Source organism: Sphaerodactylus townsendi, linkage group LG16 (genome assembly GCF_021028975.2).
Source record: "Sphaerodactylus townsendi isolate TG3544 linkage group LG16, MPM_Stown_v2.3, whole genome shotgun sequence".
Classification (NCBI taxonomy): domain Eukaryota; kingdom Metazoa; phylum Chordata; class Lepidosauria; order Squamata; family Sphaerodactylidae; genus Sphaerodactylus; species Sphaerodactylus townsendi.
Window position 1 is genome coordinate 12,255,329 of NC_059440.1, and position 25,754 is coordinate 12,281,082.

At 45.6% G+C, this 25,754-nt stretch overlaps 1 protein-coding gene across 7 annotated transcripts in view; it reads right to left on the minus strand.

Annotated features, from left to right (window-relative positions):
• AUTS2 (activator of transcription and developmental regulator AUTS2) overlaps nucleotides 1-25,754 on the minus strand; it is an 821,199-nt gene that overhangs the window by 66,539 nt on the left and 728,906 nt on the right. For all 7 annotated transcript variants that reach the window (XM_048518997.1, XM_048518995.1, XM_048518996.1 and 4 more), the window contains one exon: nucleotides 15,818-15,866. In XM_048518997.1, the coding sequence (XP_048374954.1) occupies nucleotides 15,818-15,866 (49 nt within the window). The remainder of the gene's footprint in view (nucleotides 1-15,817; nucleotides 15,867-25,754) is intronic.

Consider the following 25,754-nt stretch of genomic DNA (forward strand, 5'->3'; position numbering starts at 1 on the left):
AGGATTCATACCTGGGTCCACCAGTTTCTCGTCCAATACTCCAATCACTACATCACACCAGTACTGTCTGTGGTCTTCCCAGGGGAATAAACTGGAGCACAGGGCTACGTTTGTCCTTCAGTTCTCTGGAGGGAATTTCCTGGGGGTCTCTGGTTCCAGGGATATGTGATTAGCCTCAAGCAGAACCAGGACTTTTGAGGTCAGGTTCCTGCCTGCCTGAACTCTTCCAGCTGACATCAGGGTCCTCTGGAATTTGGTTGAATTCCACAGGGCCTGCAAAATGGAGATGTTCCCCCTTCCTCCGTCATGAGAGTTAATGTCTGGAGATATAAATGGTTCAGGGCTGATAATGTGTCATAGGCTAGGCAAGGGTCACCCTGCCTTTGACATTTATAGTGTTTTAAAGGTTGTGACTGTATTATTTAATTGATTTTATGGGTGTTAATTGTGTGCGTGAGTCGCCCTGAGCCAGGCCCTGGCTGGGAAAGGGTGGGGTGTTAAATTTAATAAAAGAAAATACATTTGAAGACTGGTCCAGAATGTATCTATGCAAATCCTTGTTAGGGCACCATGGACAGTGCATTTCTGGCCCATGTTTCGACAGCTGCCCTGGCTCAAGGAAGAAGCCATCTCCTTTCACAAGATCAGAGGACAGGTGACTGGGCCTGTGTCAAACTCAACAAGACCAACAAAAGGATGGAGGTAGACCTGTCCTAGCTCCAGAAATGGAAAGAGCAAGGTTGAGAAAGACGTAGGTGACCCAAAACCCTCTTCCCTCTCAGTTCTGAGGCCTGAAGAGGAACAGACAATTTGAGCTCGGGGCTGCAGGCTGTGGGATCTGGATTTAACATACAGTGGTATGAATTTAATTACCAACTGAAAATACTGCCAAAATACTGAAAAACATTCATGAAGCTATCACTAAAACCCCACAAATTCCAAAACAGAAGGCCAGATGAGTTTCAATAACTAAGTCTTCCTCAGTGAGGATAACCAACTTCATAACTTCACTGCCCAGAGCCCTTCGGGGGTAGGCGCTATCAGTTGTGAATTGTGTCAGTTGTGAAATCGAATCAATCAATCAATCAATCAATCAATCAATCAATCAATCAATCAATCAATCAACATTGAAATTTCTCCCAAATCTGAATCTTGGGACCGTCTTACCCCATATGTCCCTGCACGGCCTCTACGTTCGTCAGAGGCCAACTTGCTGGTGGTCCCTGGCCCCTCGATGATGTGGCTGGCATCTACCCGGGCCAGGGCCTTTACAGCTCTGGCCCCTGCCTGGTGGAACACCTTACCACCAACTATTTGGGCCCTGCAGGTTCTTGGAGAGTTCCGCAGGGCCTGTAAGACTGAATTGTTCCACTGGGCTTTTGGGGGGCGGCGGCCGCTGATGTGCGCCCTTTCCCCCCCCTTACCTCTCCCCTTTACACTGGGCCCTTAATACTTATGGAGGCCCTCCGCTCTCTTATCTTGTTTCTTTCCAGGGTGGGTTTATGAAGTTTTTATGCTGGAAGCCAATGTAATTTTGTTAATTTGCTGTTTTAATGGGGTTTTAATGTAATTGTTGTTTTATTGTGTTGTTCACCGCCCAGAGCCCTTCGGGGGAGGGACGGTATATAAAATAAATTATAAATAAATAAATAAAACAATGATCAACAGGGATCTTTCATGGTACATTTATCTTGTGGCTCTGACATTCTTATGAACAGGAAGGAAATGAGTGAAAACCAGTTTGATGGCATCTAAGACAGGTTCAGGACTCTAAGGATCGAGCAAAGTTTCTGAAGGAAACAGAGCAACCTTACTCTGCTGTGAAGATAAATTCAAGTGGGTCGTTGCGTTGGTCTGAAGTTGCAAAAAAAAAGTTTTGAGTCTGGTGGCACCTTTAAGAGCCAAGTTTTAAGACAGGTTTTAACTTAGTCTTTCGAGTGCTGCACTACTTTTCACTCACATGGTCGTTACGGGGACATTTAGGGCTGCAGGCCCTCCCTTGTACCGGTCTGAAATCAGTACAGTTTATTTTACCTCTTCAGCTCTCTGTCACCTCACTTCCTCCTCTTTCTGCTGCATGAGGCCTAAAATCAGAGTTGCCAAGCCACGTGTGGCAACTGGTAGGAAGGCTGGGAATGGGGACATGGTGGGGGTGGAGGCGGTGTCATTGGCATGATGATATCACTTCTGTGAAAAAACCAGAAGCGATGGCAGGTAGCTCTAGGAATTGCTAGAAACTCTATGGTAAAAAAACCTCATAGTCTCTGACAATTCCTAGAGCTACCTGCTGTCACTGCCAGGTCTTCCCTGGAAGTAACCTCATCAGGCTGGCAATACCACTGGCAGACAACGGGCGTTTGGGACAGGGAATTCCTCGCAGTTCCCTGAGGGCTCAGGGAGTGGTCTTTCAGGTAACCTCCTACCTGATCCTTTCAACTGCAGATCCTGGGGGCTGAACCTGGGACCTTATGCATAAAAAGCAGATTTTCCACCAATCCCTTCCCCAGAGAAAGAGCAATCAGTCCTGCTGTGCCATCCTCAGGCTCCCAGCTGCGTTGCGCAGCACTGAACCAGGCAGGCTGAAAGCTGCCATCTGCATGCACCCAGCTAGAGCGGTCTGTCTTTGTTTCAAGCAGAGCTTTCTGAGTGTTTATGCACTGTACAGACTGAGAGACAATCTGGAGCTGATAAGTCTTTCTGAGAAACTCAAATAAAGCTTAATCTCCTAAACAAACACGGCAGTTAGAACAGATTTTTTAAAAATATGCATTAGTAAATATCACCATTTTGCTTGCCAGCAGCCAATTAGTCCGAGTGGGCTAAAACCAACAGCCTCAAATTCTTAAGGAACCGGATTACAAACCCTGACAATCCTTTCCCACAACATGGGAATTTCTGTGATATATAGGTGGAGGTGGGGGAGGAGAGAAACAGAAGCATCCATGGGGAATTGGATTTGCTGACTTTCTGAACGGACAGTTAAGAAAGCCTCAACCTTATGGCGAGAGGGCAGTGACGTCCAGCAGAGAACAGCCACGTTTGGGACTTGGTCGGGACCTGCAGCTCACTTCACAACTACATCTTGCAGACTTCTTAAAGCTGCTGCCCTCTTGCCGCTGCTGGGCCAGGGCTGCCGGCCAACAGCACAGTCAAACGGGCAGAGGAGGACCAGGCTGCGGATCATGGAAATGCTGGTGAACCAACCTGTCTTGACAAAAATGCTTTTACTGCATGTATATGTGTACATATGTATATATTAGTGGAAAGCACAGTCAAGTCACAGCCAGCTTGTGGTGACCCACTAGGTTTTTCAAGGCAAGAAGCATTCAGATGTGGTTTGCTATTAACTGCCTGTGTAGCAACTCTGGAATTCCTTGGTGGTCTTCCATCTCACTAGAAGAAGAAGAAGAAGAAGAAGAAGAAGAAGAAGAAGAAGAAGAAGAAGAAGAAGAAGAAGAAGAAGAAGAAGAAGAAGAAGAAGAAGAAGAAGAAGAAAGAGAGAGAGAGAGAAGAAGAAGAAGAAGAAGAAGAAGAAGAAGAAGAAGAAGAAAGAGGAGGAGGAGGAGGGAGGAGGGAGGAGGAGGGAGGAGGGAGGAGGGAGGAGGAGGAGGAGGAGGAGGGAGGGAGGAGGAGGGAGGAGGTGGAGGGAGGTGGAGGTGGAGGAGTTTGGATTTATATTTCCACCTTTGCTCTTTCCTGTAAGGGAGACTCAAAGGTGGCTTATAAGCTCCTTTCCCTTTCTCTACCCACAACAGACACCTTGTGAGGTAGGTGGGGCTGAGAGAGTTCCGAAGAAACCAGCAGGAATGTAGGAATGTAAGAACACGTCTAGTTCTGGAGAATGGCTTCTATACCACTCCAGAGAGTGGGAGGAGTGGGGAATCAAACCCAGTTCTCCAGATTAGAATCCACCTGCTCTTAATCACTACATCATCTGGCTCTCAACCTTGCTTAGCTTTCAAGATCTGATGATGCTGGGGGGAATCGAACCCGGTTCTCCAGATTAGAATGCACTGCTCTTAACCCCTATACCATGCTGGCTCTCAGGAGAACACTGAGGTGCTAGAACTGTTTAGCATCACTGCAAATGGTGAATACTGGTTCTGAATATACTTTTGCACTGAAAACTACCTGCAAATAGAAGACCAGACCATATATTCCAACCCTATGCTTTATACAAGCAGCCCCAAAATAGGACATCCTTAACAGATGGCTGCCTGCCCCTGTTTGAAAATCTCTAGAGTCACCTTCTGCCCAGTTAACTGATTCTATGTCAGACAGTCTGACAAGGTTAGGATATTTCTCCTAACATTCAAATGTAACCTACATTCTTGTAGCTGAAGTCTATTTTATTTAGTCTTGCCCTCTGAAGAAGTAAAAGCCTTCAGCTATCTGAGGAGGGCGATCGGATCTCCTCTCGCTCTTCTCTTCTCAAGGATAAATATACTCAATATTCCAGCCCCCCTGGTTAAATGTGTAGCTCACTACTTATTGCTACATTGCTGTTACATGCAGCATGCAGAATGGAACTCACTACTCCAGATGTGATCTGACATCGTCTGTAAAGTGCAATCAAGTCACAGATAAATTATAGTAACCTGGTAGGTTTTTCAGAGCAAGAAACATCCAAACGCAATCTGCTAATGCCTGTCTGGACTTCCTTGGGGGGGTCTCCCGTCCAAGTTCTAACCAAGCCTGACCCTGCTCATCTTCTAAGACCTGATGAAATTGGGCCAGGTTGGGCCATTCAGGTCAGCACGGGTTTGATTAGCACAGACTCCATATGACTTGCAGTGGATAGCTGGTCTCAAATGAATCACTTAGCTGTTGACGATGCAAACTTGAGCACTACTTTTTGACAGAAATCAGTACCCAGCAGTGAACTGCATTAGTCAATTACCGGTCTAAATAAACCCAAATGCTTTGACGTACTGGTATCAGTAAGACCCTGAGCAAATCTCTTGCCCTAAGTCATCTTGTTGCAAGTCCCATTTGTCCCATCTTACTGGCCACCCAAATCTTGCATCCTTCCCTCCCCCATCCCGATATTTTAAAATTGGGACTGTGCAACGGACAGGGTTGAACGTATACACTTCCAATGAATTGCCATCAGTTACTGTTTATTAAGTTTTAATGGTTAAGTTTTAATTTGTGAAACTGTGATTGTATTCGATGTTTTTAAGCTGACCTGAACCTGGTTTAGGCTGAGAAAAGAAAGGGTATACATATTTAAAAAATAAACTTTTAGCTTTGGTCCTTGCCCTATGAAGTTTTAAGAGTTATGTCCCATCTCTTTCATTTTCTGTTGGCAGGTTCAACATTTTGTCAGCATCTTGATCTTATGACTACTGTTCTCCAGATGCTGGCTTTAAGACACTTCATTTCATTTCTGTTTTATTATTTTAATTGGATGTGTGTAAACTATTCTGAGTGTATCATTAGAGAGAGGGAGAGACTTAAAGGAAGACATGCCTATGAAAGCATTTTCCAAAGCAACACGAGGATTTTTTTTTTGCAAATCTATTTTGAAGAGAAAACACGGTCTTTCCAACAGCTGTGTTAAGGCGGAAGCATTCATAATGTTTACACGAATCTCCTGTAAACAAATCTGAACATTTAAAAACGCTCCGAGCAGCCAAAGTCGGATCCTGATCAAAGCGAAATTTAACTGGGGCTTGCAGGCAGAAAACCTCATCCGCGAGAGATTAAGCAGCAGGATTAAGATCGCTCTCAAATTATTTATTTTACAAACATGGGCTTTATACTCAGCTAGAGAGACACTACGCTTAATTGTTCTGCAGAAAAACAGCCTGTCGTTTGCACCAAAACCTTAACAGGGAACGATGACAAAAAAAGTTAGAGCTGTTCGATTTTCATGCTGAATCTTCAGCTACGAGTTGCAGATTTCGTCCTCCCGACTTTCCTCCAAACAGTTCCGATGGCAGAAAGGTTCTCTCTATATTTTGCCTCAGAACAACGCCATGAGGTAGGCTGTGTTAACAGAATGCAACTAAACCAACCTTCATGGCTACGAAGACGTAAGAATTCAGATCTCTTATTCCAATGCTCTAACCGTTACTTTACATTGCCTTCTAGACTAGAGATTTCATACTCAAACTTCAATACACACACAAACACATTTTTAAAAAATAATCAAATTACCACTGGGCTGCTGCGTTACTTAGGTTGCTGTCTGAATCTACCTATTTATTTAAAACATTTGTACCCCCACCTCCCAACACGATCCTGTCGAAGATAAAAGTATAGATCCAGCAATCCATTGCCACAAGGATCTTGGATCTTTCCCGAGGTCCCTTGTCTCCAGCAGTTCTTTTCAACCCCAGAAAAACTGATCTCTCGGGTCACAGGACATGTGGCGGGAGGGTTGAAGAAGAAGAGTTTGGATTTATACCCCATCGTTCTCTCCTGTAAGGAGACTCAAGGTGGCTTACAAGTTCCTTTCCCTTCCTCTCCCCACAACAGACACCTTGTGAGGCAGGTGGGGCTAAGAGAATTCTGAGAGAACTGTGACTAGCCCAAGGTCACCCAGCAAGAATGTAGGAGCGTGGAAACACATCTGGTTCACCAGATAACTCTCTGCCACTCAGGTAGAGGAGTGGGAAATCCAACCCGCTTCTCCAAATTAGAATCCACCTGCTCTTCAACACTACACCACGCTGGCTCTCCCTTCCCTCTTCCAACAGTGCTGCTGAAACAGGCACAAAGAGAAATTTTAGACCCTCCCCTTCTAGCCCCCATGGCTATTAGCTAGGATTGCTAGCTCCTGGTTGGGCAATACCTGGAGGTTACGGGTGGAGGGGGGAAATGCTAAGGCCAGAGGGACTTAGGTTGGAGAAGGACCTCAGCAAGGTACAATGCCATACAGCCCACCTTCCAAAGCAGCCACCCCCCCCCCCCGGCAAACTGATTTATCCTGCCTAGAGACTAGGTGATTTCCAGCTACTACCTGGAGGTTGGCAACCTTACTATTAGTCTACCTGGCTCCCAGGACCACAAAAGTCAACTTTCCTTGGGTCACAAAGGACCGTGTGCACGTGTATGAAAAAGAGAACAAAGGAAGATCCACATCTATCAGCATTTTCCACTGATGGAGCACTGGATCCATCCCGAGGCAAAAAAGATAAACAGTTGATTTTTTTTTAAAAAAAATCTCATATGTAAGCAATTACAATCAGCAGCTAAAATTTCACAAGCTGCTTGGCTGAACAGCAAAATAAGATTGGATGGGAAAGAAAATTCCAGGAAACTAGACCAAATAGAAGAGGCCGGGTGGAAAAATGACGAAACACCAAGTAGACCAGAGAAAATGGGACCCTTTAAAGCATAGTTGTCAAACTCGCGCCCTCCAGATGTTTATGGACTACAGTTCCCATCATCCCCTGCCAGCACATTGCTGGCAGGGGATGATGGCAACTGCAGTCCATAAACATCTGGAGAGCCGTGAGTTTGACACCTATGTTTTAAAGGTTTCCTGTTTTTATACTCATAGCAGTCAGGTTATGGAATGCCTTCCTGAATGATGCTCAGACAGCATACTCCCGCCCTGCCAGTTTTCTTGGGAGGAATCAAAGGCTTCAATTAAGACCTTTGGTTTTCTGCACAATACTGATGGAACAGGATCAGCCTAGTTGCTTTTTAAATCACTATGGCAATTAAGCTACTTGTTTGGCTTTTTAAAAAAGTGTAATCGCATTTCAAATATTGTATTTCGTGTTAGTTCTCTTCTTCTCGAAGTCCACTTGAGCAACCAATAAAGTAGGACAGATACGTATCAACATATACATTGCAATCTGAAGCAGAGTTAGTCTAATCCAATGATCCTCCAATATGTCTTCTGATATCCATTTCCTTCTTCCTGGATGTCTTTCCTTGTTTACTGGAGCAAGAGGCATTTCAGAAGAGCCCAAGTATCACCTGTATCTTCCGGGAGCATCCATTTGGAAACACCTGCTTCTGTCACAGGATGACTCTTCCCAGAACTCTGTGATTGTCTCTCAGAGTAGCCATTTTGTGGTGGTCTCCACAGAGCGTTCTCCAAATTCCAAAAATGCCCACAGGTTCAACTTGGCCTATGAGCTTGCCCACTGATTTAAATGAGATTTGACTCACTCGGAACAGAGTTCCACTCTTTGTCAAATCAAACCCCAAACCAAAAAACACACACATAAATGTTGCACTCCTGCGGGAAAATATGCAACAGACTCCTCAGAAAAGCTTTCAAGAGAAGCAAAGGCTTTTACAAGATCATAGCAGGAATATGAAGATCTCTTTTGAAGCAGGGCTTTCAGGGCAGGCAGTTCCTCAGCCCTGATGCTGTTTTCAAGAAATTCTTCTTCAGAGTCCCCACTGACTTGTCTTCTGGACAAAAAAAACCCCAACCAGCTGGACCCAATGGAAGTTCTACAAAGGCCAGCCTTCCACAATGACCAACCAAAGACCTCCAGGAAACAGGGTCAGAAGGTAACCTGCCCAGTCCAAACATTGGTATTCAGTAGCACAATATCTCTGAACATCGTGGCCAGGGGAACAGCTTTTGTTAACAGAAGTCTGTAGCAAGATCTCTCCGTGTTCATTTCAGCAGACGTGGAGATCCTAGGATGCGATGGGCTGTGGCTCAAAGCCAAAGCATCTGTTTTGAAGGGAGAAGGTCACAGGTTCAGTCCGCGGAACTTCCAGGTAAAAAGTTCAGATAGTAGGTAATGTAGAGAATCTTTGCCTGAGCCCCTGGAGAGCTACTGCCAGTTAGCACAGATCTTACCAAACTTGACAAACCAACAGTCTACATCTTGCCCTGCTCAAGTCATACTATGGTGGATGAAGGCTGGGATCTCTCTGCATAGTGTTGTACTGTAGACCTCAAAATAGGGAACGGACACCTCTCAATCTTAGAAAGTCAGCACAGTGTAGTGGTTAGAGTTAGGATCTGGGAGACCTACGTTTGAATCCCAACACTACCGTGAAAGCTTGCTGGATGACCTCACCGGAGACATGTGCTCTAAGCCTAACCGACCTTCCAAGGTTGTTGTGAGGATAAAACGGAAGAGAAGAGGCTGATGTAAGCTGATTTGGGTCCCCATTGGGGAGAAAACGGGATGTAAACAAAGCAAATAAATAAAACGCATGCATGAAATGCACGTTAATAAATAGCAAGTTGTCACGCCAACCTGCATGATAAGGTATTGTTTGAATGGATGATCAAGTAGGCCAACTTTCCCCCAAACATTTCTTCTCTTGGCTTTGTATCCAGTGGACAAGCAGCTACACAGAATTATGAATACTTGGGTGGACTTTAAGCCATGGTTATACCAAAGGATGCCTCACTCAGCTCTTGTTATGAGATTTATTTTTTTTACTTCATTTATTCGCTGCCCTTCCCCCACACAAGAGAAACGCAGTGGGGAAACGCAATGCCTTGTATTGTTTTCCACTCTCCTATTTTAACCTCATAACAACCCTGTGAAATACATTCGTCCCTCATACTACAGAACCCCCATTTGCTCCCCACATTTTTCCTTCAGGTCTACTGACCCAGGAGAACACAATTGGGGATGCACAGAAGACTGATGCAAGAGGAGAGAGCGAGCGAGCAGGGAACTAGTCCTCCTCTTATGTAACGCCCCTCACACTGCTTGGGATGTGAGCCAAAAAGCGGGGGGAAAGTAGTTCACTGCAGACGTCTTGAACCACGGTTCAAGCCATGACGCCAATCTGGCCGTGCCTGGGGTCAGTTTTATGTAATACTAGACAACACTGATGGGCAGGTCACAACTTTCCAATCCAGCACAGTTGGCAGAATCAAGAAATAATTTTGTGCATGTTTATGCCCACCTCCACCCACTCGCTCAGTTATTTCCTGGTTCAGACATACTATCATTTTTAGTTACATCTACTCTATGGTTGACTCTTCCCCCCGTAATCTCCAGACTGGAAACACCTTCCAATTGTTTTTTGAGGGGGACTCACAGTTTCCTAGTTCAGGTGGAACAGGAATGGCAAAGCCCACATAAAACTGGTTCATTGGTTCATCTAGCTCAGTATCATCTGCTGTAATTGACAGCAGCTCTCAGGAGCCTCCAAAAAAAATTAAACCTTTCTACCTCCAACAGCCACTATTGGAGATGCTAAGGAAAGAACTGGGGATCTTTTAAGAACATAAGAACATAAGAAAGAGCCTGCTGGATCAGACCAGAGTCCATCTAGTCCAGCACTCTATTACTTGCAGTGGCCCACCAAGTGCCTTTGGGAGCTAACATGCAGGATGTGAAAGCAAGGGCCTTCTGCTGCTGCTGCTGCTTCTGTAGTCCATAAGCCCTCCCTCCCCTCCCTTGCATGCCACCCCTCCCTCCACTTCCCCTTCCTCTGCAAGGGTGGGTGGGCCATGTCCAGATGTCGGGCCCCTCCCTCCCTTCCCTTGCATGCCACCCCTCCCTCCCTTCCCTCCCTCTGCTAGGGTGGGTGGGCCATGTCCAGATGTCGGGCCCCTCCCTCCCTTCCCTTGCATGTCACCCCTCAGTCCCTCCTGTCCCTCACTCCCCTTCCCTTGCATGCCACCCCTCCCTCCCTTCCCCTCCCTCTGCTAGGGTGGGTGGGCCATGTCCAGATGTCGGGCCTCTCCCTCCCCTCCCTTGCATGCCACCCCTCACTCCCTTCTGCTGCCAAGCACCTGGTCTGCTAAGGCATTTGCCATCTCAAATCAAGGAGGATCAAGATTGGTAGCCATAGATCGACTTCTCCTCCATCAATCTGTCCAAGCCCCTTTTAAAGATATCCAGGTTAGTGGCCATCACCACCTCCTGTGGCAGCACATTCCAAACACCAATCACGCATGAAGAAATGTTTCCTTTTATTAGTCCTCATTCTCCCGCCCGCCCCCCCAGCATTTTCAATGGATGCCCCCTGGCTTTAGTATTGTGAGAAAGAGATGCATCTGAAGAAAGTGCATGCAAAGAGAGCTCAACCTTAAGCCTTCAAACAAAAGAACTCTTTCAGCCAATGCTAGGAAGGCAATGGCAAACCAACTCTGAGCATCCCTTGCCTTGAAAGCCCTATGGCATAGGTGTCAAACTCGTGGCCCTCAGATGTTTTGGACTATAGTTCCCATCATCCCCTGCCAGCATTATGCTGGCAGGGGATGATAGGAATTGTAGTCCATACCATCTGGAGGACACCGAGTTTGACACCTGTGCCCTATAAAGTCACCCTAAATCAGCTGTGACTCAATGGCACTTTCCACCACCAAGGGTTCACTGCACACAAAGGTATAGGAGGGAAGAAGGCGGGGTTTGGAATTCTCTTGGCATGATGTCATCAGGGAGACGCTCATAATTCCCTCCTTCCCATAGCCTCTCTCCCCATATAGACAGCACAAGGAGGCCTGAAAAACCTCTGATGATAGGAGGAAATGTACCACCTATTCCTCTGTCTCTTGGCTCCCAAAGTCACGTTGCTCCCAAATAGAAAGTCCAGGGAAGCCACATCTAGCTATCACTGCCAAGAAGGGTACAAGTGATAATTGACAGTAGGAAGGCAGGAGTGCGGCCATGGGTCCCTCATGGAGAATTGCCCGACACTACCAACCTCAGAATGAAGAAGAAGAAGAGTTTGGATTTATACCCCTTCTTTCTCTCCCATAAGAAGACTCAAGGTGGCTTACAAGCTCCTTTCCCTTCCTCTCCCCTCGACAGATATCTTTTGAGGTAGGTGGGGCTGAGAGAGTTCTGAGAGAACTGTAGGAATGTAGGAGTGTGGCAGCGCATCTGGTTCACCAGATAAGCCTCTGCCACTCAGGTGGAGGAATGGGGAATCAAGCCCGTTTCTCAGAATGAGAGAGCTGGCAAGCCCAAAGATAATTCACAGATCGAGGGCCCAGCCCAGATCTAACGTTAAAGACTTCCTTTGTCACAAAACAGAAGGAGAGAGAAATTGTAAACGTTTCAAACTGCAAAACTTCTCAACCCACCCGAGAAAAGAACAATGGAAGAAGGAAAATACACTCCAGAGATCCGTACCATAATATTCTGCACCTGACTGGAAGTAATTATCAATATTATCTCAAAAGACGTGCATGTTGCTCTGGTTTGTTTCCTGACATTAAACGGCAGGAACCGTAATCCTTTTTCAGCCAAATGGTTCCCATTTGGTTTTGCTCCTGTGTGCATATTTTGTTGTTGCTGTGTTTTTAAAAAAACCTCATCCTTTTATTCTCTTCAACAGAAGAGCTGGTTTTTGAAGCACCTGGATTGACACATACCCTTCCTCGGCCATTCATGTTCCTGACATAAATTAGACTATGGCGTGCTGGGAAAGCTCAGGGAGACCAGAAAAGCCACTATTTTGATGGAAATCAGAGGGTGGGGGGGAGAGAGACATAATCTACCGTTGACTAAAAGCTTAGTTGTGTACAGCTTCCCAAGAAGAAGGAAAAAAAAGAGGAAGGAGAAGGAGAAGAAGGAGAAGAAAGGCCCTTGTTGACTTTAGGCGACACAAAAGAAGCCTTAATCCTTTCATGGGAACTAAATCACCACAGAAGGGGACAAAGAGAAGGTGGGGGGAGAAAAGGCTCTGTCAAGTGAAATTCATTCCCAAGTAAATAGGAACCACCAATCCAACTTGGGTAGAAGTAAACAAAATAAGCATTGTGGGAAATGGTTTTTGAGGAGAAAAGAAGAAAAGAAGGAGAATTTTTTTTAAAAAAAGGAAGAACAGAAAAGCCCCCTTTTCTTCACTTGGAAGGACGTTCCCCGCCTTCTTCACCGTGTGCCCTCACTTAGGGATTCAGGGTCCCTGGCCTGGTTTTCAATCCAATTCAACTCCCTTTCAAGCACAGGATTCCCCGAATTCCAAAATTAACAAAATAAAGACCCGGGCACATGTTGCTTAGAGGACTGGAATCACTTGAACAAACAAACCTCCCCTCCCTCACACTGCCTGGTTTTGACCTCTCCTCAGCCAAAGAAACCACCTCATTTGTGTCGGCCAAGGCAAATAATTCTATTTAGCCCCCAAAGTCTTTTTTTTTAAAGGGGATGGCGTGGGGGGTGGGGATCCCTCAGTTCAGAACTTCAAAAGGATGCTAATGCATAAAACAGGACCAGCGCTCCATTATGCAATTAAAAATAGATATAATTCAATATACATCAAAGCTATTTCAGAAGAAGCAGCGTAATTACCACGGGAAATCACAGACCTAATGAGTGGGCTTCACAGAGGCCTCGCATATTTTCCTGAGGCTACAAAGAGATTGGGGGGGGGGGGGGATCAATTTCAAAAACACCTTCCGCTCTCGAAAAGAAACTGTAAGAAAAATGAAATCGAAGGACACCGGGCAGTAAATATCACACAGGTTACTTGTTTAATAACACCGTATTTCCTATTGTATTCCCACCGAATGACCAGTTTGGTTCCAGAACCTGGACATATTTAGTTGGAAACAGTGCTCCGTGATTTCAACAATCCAGGCAGCTTAAGATTCAAATGTGATTTCAGCAGACACAACACTTCACTTCCCTGCAACAAAGGAGGGCCAGGACGCCTCAGAGCAAGACTTTGTCACATTTTGCTCTGGTTTTGCAGACGTCACTAGAAGTCTGTTCGCTAGTGGCAACTGCCAATTTGGTGAACATTCTTGCACGAAATAAATCCATCCTTCTCAGAAGAAGTGTGGTTCTCTTCCTTCTCCTGGGCTTCGGTAAGATTAACACGAAGCTGACTTACACTGAATTAGACCACTGCTCCATCAACCTTAGACTGGCCGCATAACTACTAATTGGATGATAAGCCAAGCCAAAATTTGTGAATGCCAGACTGCTTCGAACACCTGTACTTTTATCCCTTTACTTCTGCACTTGGTGCTCACAGACCAACAGGTCACGAGCAAAACAAATTCAATCAGTTTGGTAATACAGAAATAACCAAACACGCAGAAATACAAAATCTAAAATATATACCGGTAGTTAGAAAGATGTAGCACTGAAGAACCATAAATAACTTTTTGGCACAGCGAGGGTTGCATTTGGATCAGTTATCCGCCAATAACTTTGCAACTATCTCTTGCTTTAGAGCAGGTCCCCACTTTTGGATGAATACCATAATCCATTTATCTCTGGCTAGAGCATACTTTCTACAATCGATAAAACAATGGCAAACAATGTCCAAATTCCCTGATACACAATCACAAAATCATTCAGGAAATCAGATCCCTGAAAACCTGCCTGGTAACTTACCCAATAGTAGTACATTTAATCTGGCCTTGGAGAAACGTAGTCTATATTTAGGGTTTACAATGAGCAGGTAGGAGCCTTGGAAAAGGGAGGCCCAGCTAGTACAAAGAACCAGTGCTCCATTTTTCAAGGCACACAGACTCAGAGACCTAACCAACTGACATGCAGAGAAATATCCCATTTAGCTTTAGACAAAGTCAGTCTCTGCAACCTTTTAGAAGACAAAGTCAGTCTCTGCAACCTTTAGCATTAGGGCTCTCACCCAGGTGAGCCGTGTGTATTATTACAGAGATGACCAAAGTGCAAGCCACAAGAACAGGAAAGAGACTGTAAAACGAGTTTACGTCTACAAGCGCATAAAATATTTCTTGAGAACCAAATCATATGAAAGTTCCAAAGTAACCCATGGATGTGAAGAACAAGAATGACTCCAAATAGGCTGAATTGTAGAATGGACCCAGACAACAATATCTTTTTTTTAAAAGCAGAAACGTCATCTTCTGCAGCATGGCATTCAAGCAAAGTCCCTCCGACAATGGAGGCCTAAAACAGTGCTGGAGTTCTTTATTCAGGCTTCTTGTTAGTAAGAAGCCAACTTCGACTTACTTGAGTTGACTTGAGGCATATGCTCACGTGGATTATCGACAGTAAGCATATCTGGTCAGAAAATTGCAGTACATCCCTTGGACATTATGGCAGCTGAGCATGTGGTGTACAGAAACCTTTCTGACAGCCATCCCAGCCCAAAGTATCATCTCACCTGCCCTGTAACCTTGTTAAACCAACTACAAAAGAAAAACCCAGGGTGTTTTTTTATTTCAGAGAAATGATGAAGCGAAATTTACACTTTGAGCAATGGAGAAGGGGGCAGATAAAGGGAGTCGACACCATTGATTGTTCATTGAAAAAACAGACTTTCTCAACTTCTACCCACCAATTGCAAAAGCAGAGACTAAAACATGAGCACTGAACCTCTGTAGCGTAATGCTAAAAAGCTAGCTGCAATCTCACAAAGATATAAACATATATGGCCATTTGAAAGGGCTTAAAGAGAACATGCATTTTAATTATGACACTATATACAGTTTATTAACTTTAAAAGGGAAATATCCACACAGATCAAGCTACAGTTAATAATCACTGCTCTGCCAACCCTAGATGTGAGGCAACAGTAATTGCTTGCTTAGCTGTACAAATTGGCTATTCATAATTCTGCATGTATCACCCAAACCAATGAAACACAATCACATTTAAAACATTGGGAGGCCCGGCAAGTTGTTTAAATGAGTAAAAATAAAATCTTTATAACAAAAGAGAACCAGATTAGATGTCATTACTAATATATTAATTAATTCAGACCCAGAAGACTTGAAATAGTTTGTAATTTTTTTTTAAATGGAGGTTTTGTCTGCTATATAATTGCTCACAAGACCCAGCATATGGCTGGAAGGACCATGAGAAAGATCGGCCTATGGAAACATGGAAACCAGTAGCTAAATGTCCAGTTACAAACGTGAGTATGTACTGGCAGAGATGATAGATTAAACAGTATTTTGGAAGGAGGTCCGCTTGCTTACCTTTATTGGCAACTGTGTTGAACAATTTCTCAGAACTGGCATCGGAGGCCTAAGGGGAACCAATGGAAAAAGAACCACATATTAGACAATAAAGAACTCAACTGTTTTAATTCAGTTATGATATAACAGATTTATAGAACAGAACCAAAAAGGTGTTATGCTTCAGAGGCAAAGACGTAGAGATGCTAAGTCAAAGATGGAGGGAAGCACCTGGTGATTTTTCAAAAGCACAAAAGACAGAACTGGGCAACTTGAATCCCGAACACCCAGAAGATGGTGCTATTTAGCTGTGTCTGACTACAAGTATAAATACTAGTCATGGTGGAGAGCGTAGATATGTGTGCCACGGTGTTTGATGGTTCCTTATTCAAAATACTGGTAACCTGCAAAACGTAATTCTTTTGCAATTCAAAACATGCCAGACTGTGAACGATGTCAACCACAGTAATAGCTCAACAGAAAAAGCATTCATTGTAACATCAGTAACCCCTCTTCTGATGAAACTTAATGTGGCATACATGAAGTTACTCTATTTGCACAATGTCCCTGCAAGGTAGGCAAGGCTAAATGAAAGTGATCTGCCCAGTGCCACCTGCAGTGAGCTTCAAATAAAAGGCTCAAAGCTTGAAAACTGTCATATCTGGGACATAGATTTTCATACTTTCTCTAACAATTGTTACCCGCACCCTACCCTGCTGAGGAGAATTTACTGCATTTCACTGATTTGGAATATTTCAAAGCCTTCACAACTCACATCTGAGCAAACATCCATTGCAAGAATTGGCCATATCATACCAAAGCAGAGAAGGACCGATAGAACCAAGATCCGAAGGCTGGGCTCAAAACATATGAAATAGAAGCTGTTTCCAACACTGTCTGCTCATAATACCTCTGTACAAACATGTTTTATATACAATTATATTAGAACGGTTGTAAAACATGCCTTTTTGAAAACATGATGCCCAATTTGATATACAGGGCAAGAGTTTATTTGCATTGCTGAAGGTTTGTTTGTGCAGCTCAGTTCCTGAAGCTACTTTGAACAGACCAACACTGCTAAGATATATCCTCCATAACAATCTCCCAGCGACTAAATTAAAAACAACAACAACAACAACAGCCAAAGCAATGTATCAGTTCTGGTTAAAAATGACCTGTCGTCTGAAACAAAAGACAACCACATTCAACTTTACAGGTTACATGGAGGTCTACAGTTTCATTCTGCTTCCGGCCACTCGGCTAAAAGGAAAAGTGTGGGGCGCTCTTATTAATCCAAACTGGGAATACAGTTGCTGAGGATGACGGAATCTATCTACTATTCGCAATTACAAATGAAGTAAAACCAAGATCAATAATTCAGGACAGTGTCAGAATGGTCGTGTAAACTGGAGATCAGAGATACATTTACATGGTTTGGATGTATACCAGACATAATCAGGAATCTCATTTTCAGATGTAGGTATGCTTCCAACTGTCTGTCTGTCTGTCTGTCAAAAAAAGAGACCTGAGTATTGAGTGTCTTAAGGTTATGCAGACATATCTAAAAAGAAAAAAAAACTAGACTTTTCCCCATATGTTTTACATCAGGAACAAGAGAGGTTTGTCTTAAATTGACGTATGCATTACAGTCATGTACAATAATCCCCTCCTCCAATTTTGTATGTGTAAATGGTTTTTTTTATAGAGAACTTTCATTTAGGGCCATCTCCCCTTTGGTATGTGTGTGCAACTATGGTATCTGTACATAATACACATGGTATGTGGAGGTTACTATTCCACACATTCATTGTTATCTAGGGCCTCATAACTTGATTTTTTGGAATTGTGCAAAGGACTGAGCTGTATCCTATCAACTTCCAGGATTTCTATAACATGTTTGAATTTCACAAATCATGTACACTGCAGCAGTCAAAAACCCATAATTACCTTACTTTTATACATGGGCAATTTTGTGAGGGGAAAAATGCCCCAAAATCACATTGATAGTAGCACTTACTGGAAATTTTTTTATCAAACCTTGATATACCTGAAGGAGAAGCCATTGGTCATGGAAGAGTTTTTGACTTCCAACAAGTGAATAAAGGAAAAATGCATTTTAATTAGCAGAGCACGAATACAAACACACACACAAAATTTGTCTAAATCAGTTAATATCCCATCAACTTCTGGCCTGAAAAAACTGTAACAAGCAGCCCAATTCAACTTGTTCAGTTTGAGGTAAATGTCAATTTTTGTCTACTTTGAGTAGACGCAGAATAACATCATTTAAGATACTAAGATCTGACCTTTCATTACATTTTAAAAGGGATTTATAAATGGATTTGGGCAGATTAACACCACCTGCACTGAGGTAAAGCCCTTACAAAACACTCCACACCTCCCCCAATAAAAAACCCTGTGGATGCTGGATTTCGAACATGATAAAAGCTGTGAAAGAAAACAAATGGAACTGATAAGCCAAGAAGCCTAAAGAATATATTGGAAGAGGTCAAACAGTTTCGTGCTTCGGCTGTGTCCTTCCACACGACTTGAGAGATGTCACATTGCTTTCCTAACCTCACCGATCAAACCGATCTGCGGTACAGAAAGAACAGCTTTTCTCAGCAGCTGTGGAAATGCGAAGTTCTCCCCCAAAGATCTAACTAGGATGAGAGGTGGGTTCTTCCCCTCTCCCGCACAATTAAAATAAACAAACAAAACCCTGAACCGGTTCAAAGAAACCTTTAGGCCTGGAGTCAATATTGTAAAGTCCCTTCAACTGAGAGGAAGAGCTTTCCATCAAGTTTCATATGTAAGGGAAACGGCTTGCTAGTTTTCTTAGAAACCGTTCTGTCAGCGACTGTACACAAAGGTGCTCGGGACATTTTCAAACCATTGCACAGACCCAGAGCAAGGACTCCGTCAAATGTCCAACTCAAAGCTGTAGCACTGATTCCGGTTTGTCCCCTCGTAAATTCAAGAAAAACCATTCTGAGCTGGCAGAGAGGACCTCAAGGTAAACTAGAACCTGGCTTGACCTCTTTGGATTGTTTGTCCAGATAAACGCCGAGGCATCGGGGTCACCCCCTTCCAAACAAACGGGTCACTTCCTCCGTCAGTCCGAGTAGGATGCAATGCCTCTCCACTAATTCCAACCATGTCCTCTCTGCTTAGACTAGGAGCAACGAGGGAAAAGAAGATAAGGGTCCTTCCACTATATCCTCCTTTAAATGAAGAACTGAGAAAGAACAAGGAGCCCCCCTGAAGAGCTTTCAAGAAAGGGCAGTTTACAGTAATACCACCGGTAATCTCCACCACCAGAACACATGGAGTGGGGCCAAATTTCATTTCTCAGATTCTGCCAGCGGAGGAAATATATTTTGATTTCCCCTCTCGCCCACCGGCTGGCCACCTCTGAGGATTTCTTTGTTGCCAGCAGGTCTTTGCAACCATTAAAAGTACGAACGTCTCTCTCCCCCTGCTATTTCATGGAGTCTCAAATCCTTCCTTAACAGCCGATGGAACAATAGCGTAGTGTGCATTTGCCAGCGTTTCTTCCCCACACTCCCCAGTGTATTTGTATGTGAAAATACCTTCTCGGAGTCCATCTTCCACGTGAACAGCTCTGGACAGATAAAGAACGCCTTCAATCTAAGTCCCACCAGGTCCTCCATCTAGAGAAATAGCGCTAGCAATAACCGCCGCCACCTCCAGACCCCCCCTCCCCAATTCTTCAAAACCTTTCAGCTCCCAAGCACGGCTCAATCCCTTCGGATTTAAACGCTACAAGTCAGCAGACCTCCAGGCAAAAAGAATCAGTTCGCTCTCTCTCTCTCTTTCTTCCATCAAGGAATTTATTGCCATTCAGGGGGATGTATTACTCAAAATATTTCCTGTCCAGACAGAAAGGTTTGGCGCTTCTGCGTTCTTGGCATGCGCCAGGGCCAAGCACTTGCAAAAACATCAGCTCTGACATGAAAGACTTTTTTGAAAGCGGTATGCATTCTGGACACCCCCACCTCGGCTCTAAGTGGCCCTGGGGGGTGGGGGGAGAATCCTCCAAGCCATAATTAGGATCTGAGAGACTGCTTTGCATCAAGGAGGAATGCACCAGCCGGAAAAAAAACCTCACAGACACTGCAGCCTATTAACTGAATGCAGAGAGACTCTCCTTCTTATCCCATAAGCACCAGGTTGGCGGGGGGGGGGGGGCAATCTGGCTGCTCTCTCCCGCCCTCCTGGGTGAACTGCAACTCCTGCATCCCATCCTGGAGGCACCGGTACTCCTCTGAGAGGCAGCAGGCAAGAATCTGCCTCTCCATACAGACCTCATTACTTTCAAGCCTTTATATAGACAGTTATTATTTTTTAAGATTCTAATGTGGTACCCTAAAAAGATGTCATGGCCACGGGCCACACGTTCCTTGGTTTTTCTGCCCTGTCTGGGTGGCAACAGAGTAGAGCGGGTGCGGGGAGGGTAAAGTACACATTACCACCAAAAACACCTTTCTCAAGACCTCCTCCGTTCCTTTGAAACACTATCGCTTGTACATCACCCCAAACCACATGGATTTTATGCAAGCATAAATTTACCTCCAGTTGGCCAGACAAAGGGGTGACCATCACATTTAGCCTTCTATCTTACCCTGGCCAAATTCTCTCCAGCTGTTTGCTCAGGGAAGAGGATCTAAAGAGGGAAGGAGTATTTTCCTCACGAACTGCTCAAACCAGTTTGAACCCACATTCTCTGCTGTGGAAACTCTCCATCACCAAATCTCAGGTGTACAGTGAGTGAGCAAGCCAGGGTTACTAAGTGGTGACCGAAAAGCCAGAGGGGAAAGGGGATAGCTGGTCTCGCTTCATGCTTTCCCCACCAATGTGAGCAGAAGGACATTTGATGCTGAGCCACGGCTATCAACTTCAACTCAACCATGTTTAGGAGGAACTTTTAACCTAAGGCGCATAGTGGAGACCCTGGGATAAGGCCACTGTAGCCTGATGCAAGACATCACCAAGTCACCAAGCAGGGACAAACCTGAATTACGCTACACTGCCAACGTCTCTAGATGTCCGAATCCAGGTTCTCAATACACTTGCCATTGAATGGTCCTATTTCCAGGCAATCTGCCCAAATCATTTGGAAACAAACAAAAAAGAGAAGCCCGCTGGCTGGTGGGACTCTTAACCGTCATTCACAACAGACTTCGACCACGAACAGTTTTTCTGTGGGAAATTGCAGAATCCTCCTTTGGTTTCCTTCAGGAGTTGACAGACCAGGCAAAACCACCAGGGAGATTTCAAACACAGGAGTCTTAAACCAGAAAACCCTCGCGGGTTCCTCCTCCCACCATCAAAACAGGGGTCCGGCAACACCTTAAAGACTAACCATCAATTTACGCCAGCGGGAGCTTTTGTGAGTCAGAGCCGTCCATTGCTTGCACCCCAAAGCTGCAGACAACAAAAAGGGGTGTTTGTGGGAATGGGGAGGGGGTTAGGAAGGCGGTCCACTTGAAAACAACCTCAAATCAAAATAGCCACGAACTCCACGGCGGCAAGCGGGTGCCGACCCTTTCCAAGATGCCAAATGTTCCCCAAGTATCCCCCACCATTTCTCGTCACCAACAAAGAATTCAGTCTCTCGAAAGGGACAGAGGTAAGACAGCTTCAGAGAGCTCCAGCAAGACTTATGGGGGTGGAGAAGCATCTTTCAACATATGAACCCCCCACCACTGTCCTAAGAGACAGCCTACCACAGAAGGCAAAGTGCAATCTGGCACCAAAAATCCAGCACACCAGAGAAGGCAAAGTGCAATCCGACACCAACATTGGAGCCAATCCGGCACTAATGTACAAGTGGTACATCTGCACATCGAAGCACACCAAGGACGTCGGGAGTCCTCCCCCCCCCCCCCAACCCGGGGCAAAGGGAAAGAAGCCCATTACCTGATGGCCAAAGGGTTAAACCCCCTTGTCAGCCCTTAAGTTCATGTCTGGGGAAAGGGAAGGGGGCCACTGTTAAGAGAGTCTCCGGCAAACTCCGTTCCGTCGGGGTTGGAGCGGTTATTCCCAAAGGCAAATCCAAGCGCTTCCTTCCAAGGGCGAGTCCTTGCCAGCGGGGCCCCCAGAGCGCCCGGCCATTCCGGGGGGTGGCTGGAGGGCTTAATCGCGGGCTTCTCCGACGGAGCGAGGCGGGGAGAGCGACGGAGACCCCCGACCGAGGGCGGCTAGTCGAAGAGAGGCTCGCAATCGGGGCAGAGCCCAGGCGGCAGGACAAAGGGACGCATGTGCGCCCAGGGCGCAAAGACCCGTTTGGCACCGTGCGCTTTTGGAGAGGCTCCGGGGGTCCAAGAAAGAGGCCGGTCCCGGGAAGGCTGCCTCGCCTCGCTTCCTGGAAAGGGGCAGCAGAGGCGGCAGAGGAAAGGGGGGGCTTCGTCTCCTGCGGTCCCGCAAGCTCCCCAGCTCACACAAAGCGCCCCTCCGTGCTCCAAGCGGCCGGATTCAAGTGAATTCCATCGGCACCGAAACGCACCAGCGGCGAGGCGATCCCATAATCCAGGGTCCGAGTGGAGCGCGGCCCCGAAGGCAGGCACCCCGACGGCCCGGCGGACCCGCGGAGAGGAAGCGGCGATCCCGCAGCAGCAGCGTCGGCTCAGGTCCGCCCGAGCTCTCCAACAACTCAGCAGCGTTTCCCAGGAGTCGGCGGCGCTTCGCCTCCGTCGCCGCCCCGCCGCCAGCGCCGCCCCCGTCTCCGCCCCCATCTCTGCCTGGCTCCTCCGCGGACCTCCCCCCCCCCCTCCCCTCCCCTCCCCTCCCCCACGCCAGTTGCGGGTCTCCGGCTTAAATCTTGTCCGCAGCTGTTTCCACCAAGACGGGAAAGGCTGGCCGTTCCGCACCTGATCCGGGAAACTTTCCGCAACTGGAGGGGAGGCAAAGCAAACGCCCTTGGCACATGTTCAGAAGCACCCTTGCCCTACTCCATGAGGCCAGTTCTACTCCGAAGCTGTCTTGTTTCCATGCTGCATACTAGAATGCAAGGAAAGAGGTGCCTCTGAGCCCCTTCCGCACATGCAGAATAATGCACTTTCAATCCACTTTCACCATTGTTTGCGCGTGGATTTTGCTATTCTGCACTGTAAAATCCAGTTACAAAGTGCATTGAAAGAGGATTGGAAGTGCATTATATTGCATGTGCGGAAGGGGTTTGAAAGTGGATTTTGCTATTCCGCACTGTAAAATCCAGTTGCAAAGTGCATTGAAAGTGGTTGGAAAGCGCATTGTTCTGCATGTGTGGAAGGGGCCTTAGTCTGCTTTAGCTCCCATTCCGGTTTGTCTCCTTTTTGATTTAGCACTGTGATGGAAGTTTCCCTCTAGCGCCTTGAAAAACACAGACTTATTTTTCCCCTCCCTCTCCCATAACTCCCGTGAAATAAAGTGGATTGATGGGAAGTGGGAACAGATGGAAGGAAGAGCTTCTTCGCCCAGTGCAGAATCATCTTGTGGAACTGACTGCCACAAGATCCGGGGATGGTAGCCAGTTTGGATGGCTTTAAACAGACCAGATGAATTCATGGAGGAGTAGGGCCCTATAAAGAGCTTCTGATTGCTAGTTGGGGGAGGCAGGGAGGCGGGGGAGAGAAGAGAAAGAGAGAAGTGGGCTAGTGCTGTGGCTTTCCTACATTGTTTGTAGGATCTTTTGGGTAACAAACAAACAAAAACATTACAGGGACTGAATTCAGTAGTTTCTGCACACAAAGCACATTTTCTAAGTTACAGTATCTCTCCAACAAATATGGCTTTCAAAATACGAGTACATTCAAGACTGTGTCCCCTGCACCAAAGAAACCTATGAGGAGAAATAATGATACCTCCTCAGCCCCTTCCGCACATCCAGACTAATTTTAGCACTTTCAATCTGCTTTCAACTTTGGGTGAGAAGCTACAAGGGAGGACCAGGGGTGCGTGTTACTGCGGGGCAGGATGGGGGCACAAAAATTCAGGTTTTTTGTGTATTTTTTTGTTTTTTCCCCATTTTTGGCCTGCAGGGGGTGCAGTTTTTAGGCTAGCAGCACCAAAATTTCAGGGCATCTTTAGGAGACTCTCCTGATGATACCACCCAGGTTTGGTGAGGAGTTTGGTTCAGGGTCCCAAAGTTATGGACTCCCAAAGGGGGTGCCCATCCCCCATTGTTTCCAATGGGAGCTAATAGGAGATGGGGTGCTGCTAGCTTAAAAACTGCGCCCCCTACAGGCCAAAAATGAAAAAAACACTAAAAATACAAAAAACACAAGCAAACAATTTCCCCACAAAACTCAGATTTTGCACCAGGCTCCATTTTCCCTAGCTAAGCCTCTGGCTTTCAATCCACTTTGCAGCTGTGAGGAATAGCAAAATCCACTTGCAAACAATTGTGAAAGTGGATTGAAAGTTCATTATTCTGCATGTGCGGAAGGGGCCTTAGAACATACCATCATAACACACTCTTCCTGAATGTTGTGATTGCTAGCCAGTATTCCAGCATGCTGTTTGTTTGTTTGTTTTGTTAACCAGAGATGTAAAGGATTAAACCTGGGACCTGCACCTTACAAATTTATTTTATTTTTTATTTTTATGCCGTTTGCTACTCCTGCCCTTTCTGAGGTTTGGAGAGGAATAGGGTTCAGGGCGTAGCTAACACACAAACTTAACAAATCAATATCAAATTCAACAATCACTTAACCATTAAAAGGAGCATTGAAAATACTCATCAAATCAAAAGAATAGCGACTGACAAATTTTGATCACCGATAGAGGTACCAGTAAATGGTCCCCAATATAGCCCTAGCCTAAAAAGTGAAAATCCCTCCCCATTGTAATTTACATTACATTAGCTAACACTTATCTTGAGCTAATGGTTTGTCCAGCTATACTTATTTTGCATTCATTGGTTATGCTCATTTTGGATTAACAATTATTAATTATAATACCAAAATGTTACTATACCCACTGTGATGTAGGATTTTTTTAAAATAACTTTGTTTTTTTATTTTAGAGGGATTTAAAATGGATTGAAAGTGCATTATTCTGCATGTCTTGAGGAAGGGGTCATAGTTATGAGAATTCAAACAACAGGCCTTTAGAGAAGGAGGTCCATGCCTCCAATTAAGATTCTGTACAGAAAATAAACCCTTCTATATTTTTCCTACTGAGGTCTGAGTTTTTGTTCCAGTCTGAAGAAGAGGAGTTTGAATTTATACCCCCGCTTTTCCTCTCCCCACAACAGACACCTTGTGAGGAGTAGTGGAAATTGAGGAGCTGAAAGGAGGAGTCCAGAGAGGACTAGCCAAAGGTCAACCAAGTATTAGCAGTGGTGGGATCCAAAAATTTTAGTAACAGGTTCCACTATGGTGAGTGGGATTCAAAGCTGTGGCGTGGCGTAATGGGGCTGGGCGGGGCATTCTGGGGGCGTGGCCGGGCATTCTGGGGGTGGGGCATTCATGGGCGGGGCTGTGGCAAGGATGCAGCTGCTGCGCTGGTCCTTGGCCGGGAAACCTATGCACACAGGCGCAGGCTGCCACTTACGCAGGTGCACCTCCTGCTAGACTGCTTCAAGTTCTGCGCGCTACTCCTGAGAGGAGGGACGTAACTAAGGCAAAAATCACGTGGCAAAATCACCAAATAGTAACCCCCTCTCGGCACACACAAATAATTAGTAACCTACTCTGGCGGAGACCTGCTTGAGGAACCTGCTGGATCCCACCTCTGCCCAGTGAGGCTACATGTGTGCAGGAGGGAATCAAAGAAGCCCACTTCCGCACATGCAGAATAATGCACTTTCAATCCTCTTTCAATGCACTTGTGCAGAATAGCAAAATCTATTTGCAAACAACTGTAGAGAAGTGGATTGAGGTGGATTATTCTACCATGTCTTGAAGGAGGCCAAACTCAGGATTCTCAGATTAAAGAGTCCACCACTCTTAAC